The sequence below is a fragment of the Eptesicus fuscus genome, chromosome 6, assembly GCF_027574615.1.
Source record: "Eptesicus fuscus isolate TK198812 chromosome 6, DD_ASM_mEF_20220401, whole genome shotgun sequence".
Classification (NCBI taxonomy): domain Eukaryota; kingdom Metazoa; phylum Chordata; class Mammalia; order Chiroptera; family Vespertilionidae; genus Eptesicus; species Eptesicus fuscus.
The window spans coordinates 30725199-30740877 of record NC_072478.1 but is presented as its reverse complement, the minus strand read 5'-3'; the positions used below and the strand labels follow the sequence as shown (position 1 = coordinate 30740877).

The following is a 15679-nucleotide window of genomic DNA, read 5'->3' as shown; positions in this document are numbered from 1 at the left end:
TTCAGGTCTCAGAGCCGCGTGACCTTGGGCTGTCCCCGACGCGCGGCCTCAGTTTCCCGGCGCGTACACGGGCGGAGGCGGGATTCCCGCCCCTGCCCAGCCCCTGCGAACCAGGCTCCACCCCACGCGACTCCGCCCCGCCCCGCCCCCGCCTCCCCCCTCCCTCGGGCTCCGGCCAGCGGCGGCGGCGGCGGCGGCTCCGCTCCGCACTGCCCGGCGCCGCCTCGCCATGGACGCGCGCGGGGGCGGCGGGCGGCCTGGGGAAAGCCCGGGCGCGACCCCCGCGCCGGGGCCGCCGCCGCCGCTGCCGCCCGCGCCCCCCCAGCAGCAGCCGGCGCCACCGCCGCCGCCCGCGCCCCCTCCTGGCACCGGGCCCGCGCCCCTCCAGCAGCCGCCCCGTACTGAGGCGGCGCCCCCGGAGGCGGCGGACGAGAGCGGCCCTCGGGCCCGGCTCCGCAGCCGCGACAGCTCGTGCGGCCGCCCGGGCACCCCGGGCGCGGCAAGCACGGCCAAGGGCAGCCCAAACGGCGAGTGCGGGCGCGGCGAGCCGCAGTGCAGCCCCGCGGGGCCCGAGGGCCCGGCGCGGGGGCCCAAGGTGTCGTTCTCATGCCGTGGGGCAGCTGCGGGGCCCGCGTCGGGCCCGGCTCCGGGGCCCGGCCCGGCGGACGAGGCGGGCAGCGAGGAGGCGGGCCCGGGAGGGGAGCCGCGCGGCAGCCAGGCCAGCTTCATGCAGCGCCAGTTCGGCGCGCTCCTGCAGCCGGGCGTCAACAAGTTCTCGCTGCGGATGTTCGGCAGCCAGAAGGCTGTGGAACGCGAGCAAGAGCGCGTCAAGTCGGCGGGGGCCTGGATCATCCACCCGTACAGCGACTTCAGGTACTGCCACCGGGAGGGGCGGGCTGGCGCGGAGGGGTCGCAGCGAGCGGAAGCGCCGGGGCTGTCCTTGGAGCGTCTCGGGGAGGGCGGGGCGGTCGACCCGCGGTTGACCTCGGGGCCCCTCGGTGACCTCGGGCGCGTCCAGGACCCGCCTGGAATGACCTGGGCGCGCGAGGCTCCGCCCTTGGAGGGGCACTGGGAGGTGCGCGCAGACTCCTGCCTTAACCCTGGTGCTCCCCCTCTCACGCACCCACACATCCCCAGCCTTGCCGGGAGGGCGCACGTCACGGCCGCAGAACTAGGGTCTGAGCGCGGAGGGACGGAGAGGACGAATAGAGGGGAACGTGAGCGCCAGGGAGGCGGCAAAGCGGAAGGAAGGAGGAAGGAAGTGCGCCCTGGAAGGACGCGCCTTGGAAAGGCTAGCAGAGAAAGGGTTAAGCGGACACGGCCCGCTCCACGATTTCCACCTGCGCTTCACACCCCTGGGAGGTGCGTCCCGTCCCGAGCCTGGGTATTGCGCGAGGAGGGGGCGCTGAGCATCCCGGGGTCTCCCGGCTGTGTCTTCTCTGAGCCGCCCAGCCTCTGGGTGGTATGCACATGTCTCAGTGGGTGTGTAGATGTTATGGATAAAACCGGTTGATTGATGCGTGGAAAGGCTCAGAGCGAGGTTAGGCGCAGGGTCACCACCGTGCCCCCATACTACCCCTTCTGCAGCCAAGAGGAAGCCTAGGGCCACCCAACAAGACCTGTATTATTGCTGTTCTTGTTCCTTGGCTTGTGCTCTGTGGCCTGCGAGCATGGACACTGCAGACCTTGTGTGTGATCACCAGCATGTGACTGGGGGGCGGGGGTCCTGGGGGCGTGTGCCGAGTAATGGGGAGGAGCGTGTTCCTAGGGGTGTGTCTGTGTGGTGGGTCATGGTATGTGTTAGGGGGAAATGGAGGTGTGTGTGCGTGTGCCCGGGTGGGTGTGCAGCGGTGGGCAGTGTTTGTGAGTTGTATGCACGGTGTGTGTGTGAAGTTTTGTGTTCGCGAGTGGGGTTCATGTGGGACGCTTCCAGGCCTCCCAGCCCAGCTCTCAGGGCGGGCGCGATTTCAGCACCACGGACAGCATCCCAGCCGAGGCTCCCAGCCCGCCAGAGCTCCCCACACAGAGGTTCTCCACCTCCCCCGCCATGTCCCCACGTCCGAGGTCTCCACTTGACAACTGGGGAAGCCCAGGGGCACACAAATCTGGGACAAGGCTGGAAGAAAGTCTGGGATTTCGACTCCTCAGCCCTCAGACCTTCCCTGTGAAGTGAATATAGCCTTAACCAGTGGCTTGAGTTTTGAGAGAGGCTGTGGAGGGTGAGGGATGGGGGGCCTAGGGGCAGCCCAGATGGTATGCATCTGGATGGTCTTGACCTGCAAGGGGGCTCAGCATTCCTTTGTAGATGGTACAGGCTGGGAGAGCTTGGGTCTCAGCTGTGAAGGGTCATGTTCCAGTCTATGAAAAGGGGGAGCTAGGGCCAGCTGGCTGAGACAGTGCACTGAGGACATGGTAGGCAGGGGGAGATGTCGGCAGGAAGTAACCATCCCCTCATTCCCTCCAGCACTCAGGTGGTCCTAGGCTTCCTCTTCTTCACAGAAGGGGTAGTGTGGGGCGTGGTTGAGGGGTGCTGGGAGGAGCAGTTGGGCTCCCCATCCTGTGTCCCTTGAGCACAGTCGCTTGTGGGATCCTGGGCAGGTTAGATAATTGTAAAATAGGATGAGCAAGTGGAGGGTAGCCTGTAGTCGGGACTAGGGGAGCCACCGTCAAATTGAAAAACTTAGGTAGGGGAGGCTGGGGGAAGGTCAATGGGGGTTTTTGAAAAAAAAAAAGAGATATATGTACTACTATATGTAATACTTTAAACAATAAAAAATATTTTTTTAAAAAGAAAAACTTAGGCTGCTGCCAAGCTGGGGTGTAACAGGACCTCCTCAACCCCACAGCTTTCAGAACTTTGCCACATCTAGAGCCTCGGATTCAATATGGAGACAGACTCCAAGCACGTGACCAAAACAGTTCCTCCTGAGCCCCGCCTGGGCCAGGTGTCGTAGGAGCACCTTAGGAATATTGATTCAGTCCTCCCATCAGCTGTGCCGTGGTGCTGCAGCTACCTGCATTTTACATGTGAGAAAGGTGGGGCACAGAGAGGTAAAGTCACTTGCCCAAAGCCACACAGCTAGTCAAGGGCAGACCAGGTATTTACACCTAGGCAGACTGGCCCATCCATGTTCTTGACTACTGGGCAGCCTGGCCTCTGGCCATGTGCCTTATGGGAGGAAAAGGCTTTCTGGGGATTGATCAAGATATTGGGAGCACCTGGGTGTGTGCTAAGTGGTTAGAGCGTTGTCCCGCACGAGGAAGGGCTGCAAGTTCAATTCCCGGTCACGGGCACGTACCTGGGTTGCAGATTTGATCCCAGCCGGGTCAGGTGAGTGTGGGAGGCAACCAATCAATGTGTCTCTCTCACTACGATGTTTATCTCTCTCTCATCTCTATCTCTATCTCCATCCCTTCTACTCTCTCTAAAAATCAATGGAAAATCCTCGGGTGAGGATTAACAAAACAAAAACAAACAGTTCACAGAGCAGTGGGGAGGGGCCTTTCTGGATCCACTTTTCCACTTCGGCTTCCTTGTGTCCTCAAACCCTGAAGATGCAGATACCACTTCCCGGGGTGTCCCTCCCTATCTGCACACCATTCCTGATTTTAAGTGGAAACTGGGGTGGTGAGATGGAGGTTCCCTCCTGAGCAGGCCCCAAGGTCCCACCTGGGGCCACAGAGTCTCCACTTCCTTGAGCTATGACTCCTTTGCTTGCCAGTGGAGCCCATCTCTGCACACTGGCCTGGCACTTGCCTGGTACCGAGAACAGGACAATTACTGTTTGGTGTCCTGGAAGAGCCCTGGCTGTGCCTCATTCTGTGAGGGCTGCATGGCGTGTCCAGGGAGGAGGGCATTTACAGAGGCCCGTAGGAGGGAGGCCTCTCAGCCAAGAGGTACTGAGGAGGGTGTCTTCCTCAAGCCCCTGTGTCGTCTATGGCTGGTCTTGAGTCCTCTCTGGAACTCCCTGCTCAGTTTCCCCAAATGTGAGATGGTGGTGGTATGAGCAGAAAGGGGTGTCTGGCTTTCACAGCTATGCCAGCATCACGCCAGGCCTCAGGTCTCACACTGTTCTCCTCTCCTTCCTGTGGAATGATAGCCTTTGTACAAGCTGGTCCCCCTGCCACACATGTCCTCACCCAGTGCTTCTGATTTCCAGCTCCCAGCCGCTTCCCCCCGGACCCCATGCAGCATGTGCACCTGCTGTTCCCACCTGCGTTGTGCCTGCTGCCTTTTCACTTGGGTTGTCTACTTGCCCATCAGTCCCCCACCATGGGCAAGAGATCCCTGTCACAGTGGGTGCCCACGACATCTCTGAACTCCCTGAGGGGCATGCTTGGGTGCTGGGCAGGTCGAGGGGAGCTCTCATCTGGGGGTGGAGTCATCTCCCAGAGAGAGTTTAGGCAAGTGGCTTCCTTGCTGCCTTGCATCTGTTGTTAAGTCTGTAAGTGCCTCTGAGATCTGACTTGAGTCTTTCCTACTGCTGTTGATTTTCAATATAATGTTCCTGAACTGTCTATTGCTGGGAGGCCTGGCATGGGAGGAAAGAGATGAGTGGGTCCCTTTCCTGACCCTCAGAGAGGTTTCTACAAAGCCAGCATCTGTGGATGCTGACCTGTTTTTGAGTCATGTCCTCTGGGGTCGCCCAGACTGGGGTAGTAGAGGAGGCTGACTTGAAGAAACTTACAGGACTGGACACCCTGTCCCCCCCAGAGGGCCCAGAGGATCAGCTGGAGATCAGGATGGGGGGGAGGGGGCTCTCTGCAAATCTCTACATTATCTCATAGGAATAAACCCCACTTTATCCAGAGTGGGTGGGCCAAGCCAAGGGCTAGGGTTCCCTGGCTCCAGACCCAACATGAAGGCACTTGGAGTCGGGAGCAGTGAAAAAAACCATTTCCCAGGTGGGAGGATTGAGGCCCAGCCCACCCCCCACCTGGGAGGAAGTTAACTCCATGATCCTTGTAAAGGGGTCAGGGCTGGGGTTCACCGAAGCCTCTCTCCTCACTCCAGAGGCTTCCTGCGAGAATTTCTAATCTCTGGTCCCTGAGCTCCCTGCTCTAAACGTTCACCTCCCCAAGCCTTCTCAAGGGGATGCTTGGGGGTTGGGAGGGAGGAGCTTCCCCAGCCACTCGCTCGCTTAGGCCAGACCCTGCCACACTTCCCGCCTCAGCAAACCCACTCCGCATCCAACCAGCACAAGTTATCTCATCTCCTGTCTGAATGTCATCCTCGGCCCACTTCCTGGCCTTCCGGCTGCCAGCAGGGGCGTCTCGAGGTACCTATAAGTCCACCTTTCCCCTCCCTTAAAGCCTCCCTGGCCCAGACTCCCAAGGCCCTGTAGAGCCATCTTCTGTCCCCTCCCATCATCTCCTCTCAGCTCCTTTGCTCCCCTCTGCTCCAGCCCCAGGCCGCCCAGCCAGCCTTGAAAGGGGAAACCCCACGGCAGCCACAGGGCCTTTGCACTTCCTGCTCCCTCTGCCTCGGCGCAGTGCCTCCCACACCCAAGCAAGGGTCCTTCTCCATAATCCGTTCAAATGCCACTTGCTTCAGGAAGTCCTCCCAGACCACCCTGGCTAAAGTGGTCCCTCTGAAGCACCCCTTTCATTTGTCTGTTTGTGTGGAACACCTGTCTCCCCGCCCGAGTTTGGGCCTGAGGGAGGGCCAGGTCTGTCTGGTCACTGTGTGTCCTCGTGGCCTGGCGCACCATCAACCCCACAGTGCACCCTGGCTTGGGCTAAGCTGGGAATCCGGCATCTTCCCTGGCAGGAGTATCCCTTTCCTAATCCCTGACACTCGCCTCTCCTGAGCTCTGCATCCGAGGGCTCAGGCCCCTAATCCTCTGTCCCAGCTCTCCCTTAATCACCGACGTGGCCCCTAATCCCTCAGATTTGCCAGATATGTAATTCCCACGGCTCTGGATTCTCGCATCCTGGAGGGAGGGAGCCGGCTGCCTTGTTCGCCGTGTCTCCCACCAGTGGCTGTGGGGGCCTCAACCCAGGTCCTGCTGGGAAGTCTGGCTGTGTGGGTCCTGTCCCTTAGCACTGGCCGTGCCTCAGGTTGTCTGTCTGCGCCAAGAGAACAGCTGGGCAGCTGCTAGAGGAGAACTGAGCTCATGGTGGTGGCAGCCACCAGGGCCCCACTGAGTTCACCAGCCTGTGGGGGTGCTCCTGGAAGAGGTTCCAGGCCCTCTCTATAATCTATAGCAGGCGTCCTCAAACTACGGCCCGCGGGCCACATGCGGGTGTTTTTGCCGTTCTGTTTTTTTACTTCAAAATAAGATATGTGCAGTGTGCATAGGAATTGGTTCATAGTTTTGTTTTTTTAAAACTATAGTCCGGCCCTCCAACGGTCTGAGGGACAGTGAACTGGCCCCCTGTTTAAAAAGTTTGAGGACCCCTGACCTATTAGGGTGTGGGGGCTGAGGATCCTGGGCCTGGGGCCAGGGGTCTTTGCTGCTGAGCCTTCCACTCGCTGTGTCTCTCTGGCCTGCTTTTCTCCGTGAACAAGGTGTGAACTGGCCAGTCTGTCCACTGCCCTCTTGGAAGAGCAGCCGGGATATGGGTGCCTCCACAGAAGCAAGGGCCCCGATACGATTTATTGGGGAGCATTTTAACATCCAGGACTTAACTGTGGTCGTTGGAGGTGCCGGGTAACAGGGCTGACTGTGCATCCGCTCCTGCTTCGCTGCCTGACGATATCCCAGTGGTCCCTGCATCCTGGTGGTACCTGGGGTGCCCAATGAGGAAGGGGCTGCTGGGATTGGGGGGATGAGGCATTGGGGCTCAGAGAAGGAGAGTGATTAGCCCCTGGTGGCACGGTTCAAGGGGTGGGCAGGGCAAGGAAAAGGGGAGGGTGCTGGGGCACATACCCTGGGTTCCTCTACCCTCAAGCCAGTTCCTTTACCCCCAGTCTCAGTTTCCCGTTGGGGGGACCAGGCTGGCTGGAGAGGATAAGGGTCAAGGCCCCAGGCCAATTTGGGGTCATCCAGTTGGAGCAGGTGAGATGCCCTGTGCATGATACCAGGTCATCCTGCCCATCAGCCCCTCTTCAGTCCCCTGCCTTCTGCTCCAACACCTTAAAGCCCAGGGGACACCACACAGAATGGGAAGGTTGTGCACAGCATGTGATCGGGCTGAGCCTCAGAGCCTGTGGGCAGAGTCCCAGACAGCGGGAAGATAGAGGACAGGCCCTGGGGGTGGCAGTTCTGGGTTCCAGTTCCTTGCCCCAGTTCCCTGGCTGGGGCACCTTCCTTGTTTGTCAGTGGGGAAGTGTGGTGCCTGTCCCTACCTCCCCCACCCCAAGAATAAAAGGAGAGAATGTCTGGAGAATCTCATGTCAAGGATGCCCTCATGCTCTGTGGCCATTTAGATAGTTTCTAGGCCCCCTGGTGGTTTCTAGGCCCCCCTGGCCTTCTGTTACTCTTTCTTGCTTACTCTGTAACAGGGTGTATGTCCAAAAATGGGGGTAGCAGTTGTCATTTCAGCGAGGGTGGGGATGGGATTAGGAGTTCTGTAGTGGATGCTCTGGGTATTGGGAGTTGAGACTAGAAGGAGCAAGCAGGTGGGGCCCCTCAATCCTATTGGATGTTGAGGCCTTGAGGTCTCAAGGATGAGTAGGTGTCTCAGATGGGAGGCCTGAGCCCCACACCTTGTCTAGATTCAAGTGAAAAAAGGTCTGGAATTTCTAGTAGTCATTTGATTTTGCCCTTAACACCCACCCCCAGTTCAAGTCAGCCCTTTAGTTCTCTAAGGTCTTTATCCCACCCCAGATGGGTTTGTCCAGGGCTCTCCCAAAGGACCGTGCCCTCCCCATCATGGCCAGAGTGCCCACGACCATTCCGAGAAGGTCCCATCACATGTGGGCGGGACAGTTCCCTAGGAGGACCCTCAAAAGCTGCCACGCCCTGGGCTCCTCGGGATGAGGAGAGGAGACTGAGGTTCCCAAGGACTGGAAGGACGTGCCCAAGGTCACACCTGCCAGTGGGCCAAAGCGGGTGTCAGCCAGCTCTGGCTGCGGCCACCACAGTTGTAGATGTTGGGTCTCTTCCAGCCTTTGGCTCTCCCAGGCTGAGCTATTGTGACTATGTTGGTACAAATAACTTTTTAATTTTTTTCTCTTCCTCTTGGACAGTTTCCTTGGGATCAATTCCCTGGAGTGGAACACCAGCCGGCAGGCGTGGTGTTAATAGCTCTCACAGTGCCATCAGAAAGGAGCCAATTTACAGCAGCTACCAAAACAGGGAGCTCACTGCAGCCAAGCCAGTGCTAGGGCTCGCGGCTTTTTATTTATGTGTGCTAGTTTGGGCGAGTCCCTCCAGCCACTGAGAACCTCAGTCTCTTCTTCTGTCCACCCGGGAGGAGCCCAGGGAGTTGTAGGCTTTGAGGTTCCTTCCGGGCAATGCCCCACCTACATGTGACAGAGCCTTCCCTCAGTGAACGTGGGGTCTCCAGCCATGAGGGGGAGAGTGCTGGTCCTACAGGAGAGCCCCGCACAAACCCACTTGGGGATTGAAGACCTCGAGAGACACCTGAGAGGACCGACGTGATGGGGGGAGGGGGGTGCCTTTCCCTCCACATTAAAGGCAAAATCTCATCATTGTCTGTTCAAAATTCGAGGCCCTCCTTTGCCTGAATCCAGCAGGTGTGGGCTCAGACCCATGATCTGGGGCAGCTGCTCATCTCTGAGACCCCCCAGGCTTCGTTTTGGTTTTTTATAATGTTAACGTGTGTGTGTGTGTGTGTGTGTGTGTGTGTGTGTATGACATAAAATTTGGCATTTACTCATTTGAAAGTGTACAGTTCAGTGGCATTAAGTACAATCACAATGTGTTGTGCACTCCTCATCCCACCCATGTCCAGAACATTTTCATTTTCCAAAACAGAAACTCCCTATCCCCCTCCTCACCCCCAGCAACCATGAGCCTACTTCCTGTGTCTATGGATTTGCCTGTCCTGGACGTTTCACATGATTGGAATCACACGCTGAGTGGCCTTTTATGTCTGCTTCTCTCACTGAGCATCGTTTTTTCAACGTTTACACATGTTCTCGTGTCAGTGCTTCATTCCCTTTCATGGCCAAGTAATATTCCTGCATGTGACGGACCACCGTCATTCAGGGATGGACATTGGGTTGTTTCCACCTTTTCGGCGTTGTGAATCGTGATGCTGTGAACATGGGAGCACAGTACCTGTTTGAGTCCCTTCTTTCAATCTTTAAATATATATGTATTTTAGAGAGGAAGGGAGAGAGAGATAGAAACATCAATGATGAGACAGAATCAGTGATCGGCTGCCTCCTGCGTGCCCCACACTGGGGATCAAGCCTGCAACCCGGACATGTGCCCTGACTGGGAATCGAACTGTGACCTCCTGGTTCATAGGTCGACGCTCAACCACTGAGCCATGCCAGCCGGGCCCTTCTTTCAATCTTAAGATGGAATTGCTGCATCATATGGCGATTCAGTTTAACTTTTTGAGGAACTGGCAGTTCTCGCTCAGGGTGATTTTGATTCACATTTTCTTGATGGCTCCGAGGCCGGCAGTTTGTCCATGTGGCCTTTTGCTGTGTCTGTATGTCCTCATGAACGCTTCATTCAGGACACCATGCTTGGCCATCTGTAGATATTCCTTGAGTGGACGGGCCCTTTTCTGAGAGCACTCTCCCGGTGGAATATCGGAATTGACCTTGGGGTCTTGTATTTGGGAATAGAAGCAACCCATCATCACTTTTTCAGGCGTATTTATGGCACCAAATGTCCGCACAGCTGCCAAGTCCTGTTGCTCAGGTTCCTCCCACAGTCTCAGCCCTTTGCCCTGGCCCCACCTCTCTCCCCCAGCTGGACTGCCCCCCCCCCCGCCCCCCGCTGCCTCCCTGTCTGTGGCACTCAGGGAGCTTCTGGAAATGGAAGTACAAGCACATGGAAGCCCACCTGCTGGTGTTGGTGTCCTGGATCACCAGGTCAAAGCTGACGTGTCCAGCTCCCACCCTGCACTCTCCAACCCCTGGCGCCCCCACTGAACCCGCCATCCTGTTCCTCCTTTCCTGCCACCACCACCCACTCCCCACCACCCTGGCCTCTCTCTGCTTAGCTCCCTCTCCTTTCAAGCCCTTGGACTCCACCCTTATGCCAGGCACATTGGGTGTTTTTGGTCAAAGGAAACATTTAGTCAATTTTTGAGTGACCTCTTTCTTAGGCTTTGTGAGGTCTGGAGCTTCTTCATGGAGGGAAGGTTAGAACTGAGCCAGCGAGAGGGCCTCGGGCTGGGGGAGCCCAGCGGGCTGTAGGGCTCTATAAGGGGTTGGGGGAGGGGGGTACTTCCTGGGTACAGAGTCCACACTAGCGACACTGGGGCCACAGTCTCGGATTTGCTGGAGGAGGAGAGATCTGGGCTGGTCCTCGAAGGCGCATGTGCACAGTGGGGAGGGCAGGCCTACAGAGCGCACGGCGTGGGCCGGGGCTCCAGGGCCGACGCCACGCCTCTCCCCAGGTTCTACTGGGACTTCACCATGCTGCTGTTCATGGTGGGCAACCTCATCATCATCCCGGTGGGCATCACCTTCTTCAAGGACGAGACCACGGCCCCGTGGATCGTGTTCAACGTCGTCTCGGACACGTTCTTCCTCATGGACCTGGTGCTGAACTTCCGCACGGGCATCGTGATCGAGGACAACACGGAGATCATCCTGGACCCTGAGAAGATCAAGAAGAAGTACCTGCGCACGTGGTTCGTGGTGGACTTTGTGTCCTCCATCCCCGTGGACTATATCTTCCTCATCGTGGAGAAAGGCATCGACTCCGAGGTCTACAAGACGGCGCGCGCCCTGCGCATTGTGCGCTTCACCAAGATCCTCAGCCTGCTGCGGCTGCTGCGCCTGTCGCGGCTCATCCGCTACATCCACCAGTGGGAGGAGGTGAGGGCGCTGTGGGCGGGGCCACGCTGCAGGGGCGGGGCTCTGAGGGCCCGGGAACCACCTGGCGGGCGTGAAGGGAGGCTCAGGGTGGGGCTATGAGGGCCCAGGGGCGGGGCTCCAGGCACAGGAGAGGGGTTTTGAAAGGGCTGGGCTGGGGTCACAAAGGCCGCAGTGAAGGGCCTGTGCCGTAGGGGATAGAACTTGGTGGCGTTGGGCACGTTGGGGTCTCAGGGGCCCCTACAGGGCGGAGCCCCGGGCTGTGGTCACGGGGAACACAGCGCGGACTCTTGACGCATCTGCGCCCCTTTCCTTCATTCTGCCCTGTAAGGAGGAATCCACTGCCCCGTTTGGCAGTGGGGAAACTGAGGCCCAGGGAAGCGAAGTCATGTCCCTGTCCCCCAAGTCGGGACCACCTCTGGACCGCCCATGCCCAGTGATGTCACCCCCGGTTTCCAGGGCAGCGACAGGCTCCGAGGGGGGAAGCGGGCAGGGACAGGGTTGCTGGAAGGGACAGTGGTCCTGCCCACACGCCCTCAGGACATTTCACTAACCAGAAAGGTGGCAGAGCCTCCTGGGAGTGTGGGATGCTGGGCGGGGATTTGGGTCCTGCGGGGCGTGGGGCGGTGTTGTGGCGGGAGGGTGGGGGGGTGCTCCTTTCTACCTCACTGCGTCCACGCCCCAGATTTTCCACATGACCTACGACCTGGCGAGCGCGGTCATGCGCATCTGCAACCTCATCAGCATGATGCTGCTGCTGTGCCACTGGGACGGCTGCCTGCAGTTCCTGGTGCCCATGCTGCAGGACTTCCCTCGCAACTGCTGGGTGTCAATCAACGGCATGGTGGTGAGCGCCCCGCCCTGGGCCACGCCCACCCGGGCCTCGTCCTGGGGACCCAAAATAGCGCCCCTCTGGGACCAGGAACAGGCAGCTCCTTGATCATTCCAGTGACTGTAACAACTTTTGTCACCCAGACATAATATCATCTGCTTACTGCCCCCGCCATTGAGTCTACTTTCTAATGTACATCATTTATTCAAAGACAAAGAAAAAAAAAGACAGATGGGAACTTGGTATCATGGGCCATAAGATACAACAATCCCTGGAGAGCCCGGTCACCCATCGCTGCCTCGCTGAGATGCCCACTGTTGTAAAGGGCGAGTCTTGGGTGCTCTTTAGCTCCACAAGGAGCCTTTCTCCCACCCCTGGAGTGCTGTGCCTCTGGCACTGGTGGGGTGGGTTGCACCCGGAGCTGGGCAGGAGTGGGAGGAGGGACTGGGGGCGTTGATGGGCGAGAGACAGCAGAGGGAGCATCCTCAGGCGCGCACCCAGCGCCTGGCACAGCTGCCTGGCTGAGGCAGCTCATTGTCTGGCCGGACACCCGGGCATGCTGTCCTGTTTCCTGAATGGGCCCCTCTGCCCCCTCCCACAGCCGGGTTAACTGAGGACTGTGGTGGGGGGCGGGAGGGGAGCATCCTCCTGGCCCTGCCAGATGCCTCCACCCTCCTGGCCCTCTGATCGGATGCTGGTGTCCCCAGCTCACCGTCCACAGGGTCCCTGGAACTTTCACTTCCTCTTGACCCATTCTAATCAGAGGCTGCAAAGGGGCGGGGCTCCTGAGCACCCAGGGCCACCCTGACCCCTCTGATCCTCAGTTTCTCCAGGAGTAAAGTGAGGAAGCAGCTCCAGACCTGCTCTTGCTGCTCACTCACTGTCACACGTGTACACGTCACATCACCTGCCTGCGTCTTAGTTTCTTAGTTGTCTCTGGACATGGGAAGCTCACCACCTTGGATGCCTGGGGGAGGACGGGCAGGTGGGGCCTTGGGGTCAAGGAGCTCCCTGGGGCTGTGAGCACCTGCCCACCTGCCCACCTGTGTATGGCCTTGCAGAATCACTCATGGAGCGAGCTCTACTCCTTTGCGCTCTTCAAGGCCATGAGCCACATGCTCTGCATCGGGTACGGCCGGCAGGCGCCTGAGAGCATGACTGACATCTGGCTGACGATGCTGAGTATGATCGTGGGTGCCACCTGCTACGCTATGTTCATCGGACACGCCACAGCCCTCATCCAGTCACTGGACTCCTCGAGGCGCCAGTACCAAGAGAAGGTCTGGGGGGCCCACCCCACTATTCCTCCAGCTCCATGGGTCGGGGGGAGGACCCTAGAGGGAAGTCTGGAGCCTGGAAGGGACATATGCCGAGGAGGGGGATGGAAGTCAGGGGTCCAAACAGGGCAGGGCCAGTCCATGAGGCATCAGGGAGCTCTCTAGGGGCAGGGAACACAGGGGGACCTCTCTAGGAGGTGAAATTCTGGGGTTTCTGGGCTGGCTTAGAAGGGGCTATGGTGGGGGGGCACTGAGCAGGGTCCAAGAGGACTGGGGTCACTTGAGTACATGCTGGTCAGCCAGGTCCATGGGGGAGGCCACTGAGGGAGCAAATATATTCAGCCACTTGGACCTGGCCTCAGGTTTGGGGGAGCCTCCATGGGGCTAGTCCAAGGGCCCGGGGACTGGAAAGGCTGAGGGAAAGCAGGTGCTGGCCCCGCAGACCAGCCCTTTCTGGAGTATGACCTTGATGTCTACCCTGTGCCTCAGTTTCCCTAAGGGCCAAGGGTGAGCTTGGCCCCCACCCCACTGCTGCCCCTATCTATCCTGCCCTGCTGCCAGATGGCTGACCCTGGCTGGGCAGCTGTGAGCACCCCCAGCAGTGCCAGTCGGGTCAGCCGGGTCAGCTGGGCCCAGCGCCAGCTATCCTGGCTGTCCGGAAGCCACGGCCTCACCCCCAAACATGAGCTGGTGCTGCCAACCGCCCACCATCACGGGTTCTGCTGAGCTCAGGGCAGCTGTGGCTGGGTGGGGCTGGAGTGGAAATGGAGCTGGGGCACCCCTGTGGGTGCCACCCGGGGGCTAGCAGGGCCTGGCACCTCTGCCACGTCCCCTGGGTTTATAGAAGGATCCTGGGGAGGAGCACCAGGGCCATAGACAGAGTTGGGGGTCTCTGAAATGGGGGACCAGCATCTTGGGGGCCTGGGGTCAAGCTGTCAGGGATAGGGTTGCTAGACAATTTAGGACACAAGGAGTGACTTCTGTTAGCATAAGCACATCCCAAGTATTGCACGGGATCCACTTACACGAGACATTTTTGCTGTTGATGTGAAATTCAGACGTAACTGGGTCTTGTGCTTGTTGTGGTTGTGGTTAAACCTGGGAGCCCCATTTAGGCTGAGGCAGGGGTTCCCTGGACCGCAGCCACTGACCTCGGCCCTCATGCCCCCTACAGTACAAGCAGGTGGAGCAGTACATGTCCTTCCACAAGCTGCCTGCGGACTTCCGACAGAAAATCCACGACTACTATGAGCACCGCTACCAGGGCAAGATGTTCGACGAGGACAGCATCCTGGGAGAGCTCAACGGGCCCCTGCGAGAGGTGAGGCAGGGCCACAGGACCCTCGCGGTTGGGTAAGGTTTGCGACTCCCCTGCTCTCCGGCTCCCAGTCCCCAAGACGAGGAGGGACGGGTCCAGCTGCAGTACGAAGGACTCAAGCTAGACTTGTACACACACCGGTGTCCCTCCCTGAGCCTCTGTCACCTGCACTCCCATGATGCCCCAGCCACCCTGGGTTCCTAACCCTAACCCCGTACTGCTTACCTTGTTTGGGGCTGTGTTAGACAGAGGGAGAAGGCGGAGGGAGGAAGGCTGGAGCCAGGCAGCTTAGGCGGGTTGTGGAGTCGATTCCAGCTCTGCCCCCCAGCCTGTGCGACCCTGGGCAAGATTCCTGGGGCAGCCATGAGGAATGACCACCCACTGGACAGCTTAAAACAACAGGAATTTAGTGTCTCCGATTCCGGAGATCAGGAGTCCCAGATCAAGGTGTCACAGGGCTGTGTTCACTGCGGAGCCTCCAGGGAGGGTCCTTCCTGCCTCTTCCTGCTTCTGGTGTAGCCGGCAGTCATTGGTGACCCTGGGCTTAGAGATGTGTCAGCCCGACCTCCACCGCTGCTTCGCGTGGCCATCTTCCCGTGTGTGTGCGCCTGTCCTCTTCTCGTCAGGATGCCAGTCATTCAGGGCCCGCCTACTCCAGTGGGACCTCATCTTAACTAATGACAACTGGGAAGACCCTATTTCAACATAAGGTCCCATTCCCAGGGACCCGGGTTCGGGACTTCAACGTACCTTTTGGGGAGACATGATTCAACCCACAACACTCGCCAAGCAGCTACTGAGCGAGTCTGTGAGCCCTGCTCTGTGCCCTCAGGGCGGTCCAGAGGGAGGAGCTTTGGGAAGGATGGGAAGGCAGAGGGGAGAAGGAGGTGACATCTTCTTGAGGCACTGTGACCCTGTGGGTATCCCAGGTGGAGGGCACAGCTAGGGAAAGGCCTTGAGGCGGGAAGATGTTTTTTTCTAATGCTTGTATAGTTTCATTCATTTTTATTTTTTAATCTTTATTGTTGAGAATATTATAGATGTCCCTCTTTTTCCCCCCATTGCCCCCCTCCACCCGCTTCCTGCCCCACCCCCAGTCTTCACCACATTTTTTTTTTCTTCTTTATTTTTTTAAAAAATATATTTTATTGATTTTTTACAGAGAGGAAGGGAGAGGGATAGAGAGTTAGAAACATCGATGAGAGAGAAACATCGATCAGCTGCCTCCTGCACACCCCCTACTGGGGATGTGCCTGCAACCAAGGTACATGCCCGGGACCTTTCAGTCCGCAGGCTGACGCTCTATCCACTGAGCCAAACCGGTTTCGGCAGTCTTCACC

The 15679-nt window shown here is 58.6% G+C and overlaps 1 protein-coding gene across 1 annotated transcript in view; it reads left to right on the top strand.

Moving 5' to 3' along the window:
• The first annotated feature begins 229 nt into the window (after positions 1 to 229).
• Positions 230 to 15679, top strand: part of HCN2 (hyperpolarization activated cyclic nucleotide gated potassium and sodium channel 2) — a 30538-nt gene continuing 15088 nt past the window's right edge. Inside the window, exons 1-5 of the mRNA XM_008150719.3 lie at positions 230 to 873; positions 10492 to 10915; positions 11598 to 11759; positions 12806 to 13024; positions 14196 to 14342. Coding sequence (XP_008148941.2) covers positions 230 to 873; positions 10492 to 10915; positions 11598 to 11759; positions 12806 to 13024; positions 14196 to 14342 — 1596 coding nt within the window. The remainder of the gene's footprint in view (positions 874 to 10491; positions 10916 to 11597; positions 11760 to 12805; positions 13025 to 14195; positions 14343 to 15679) is intronic.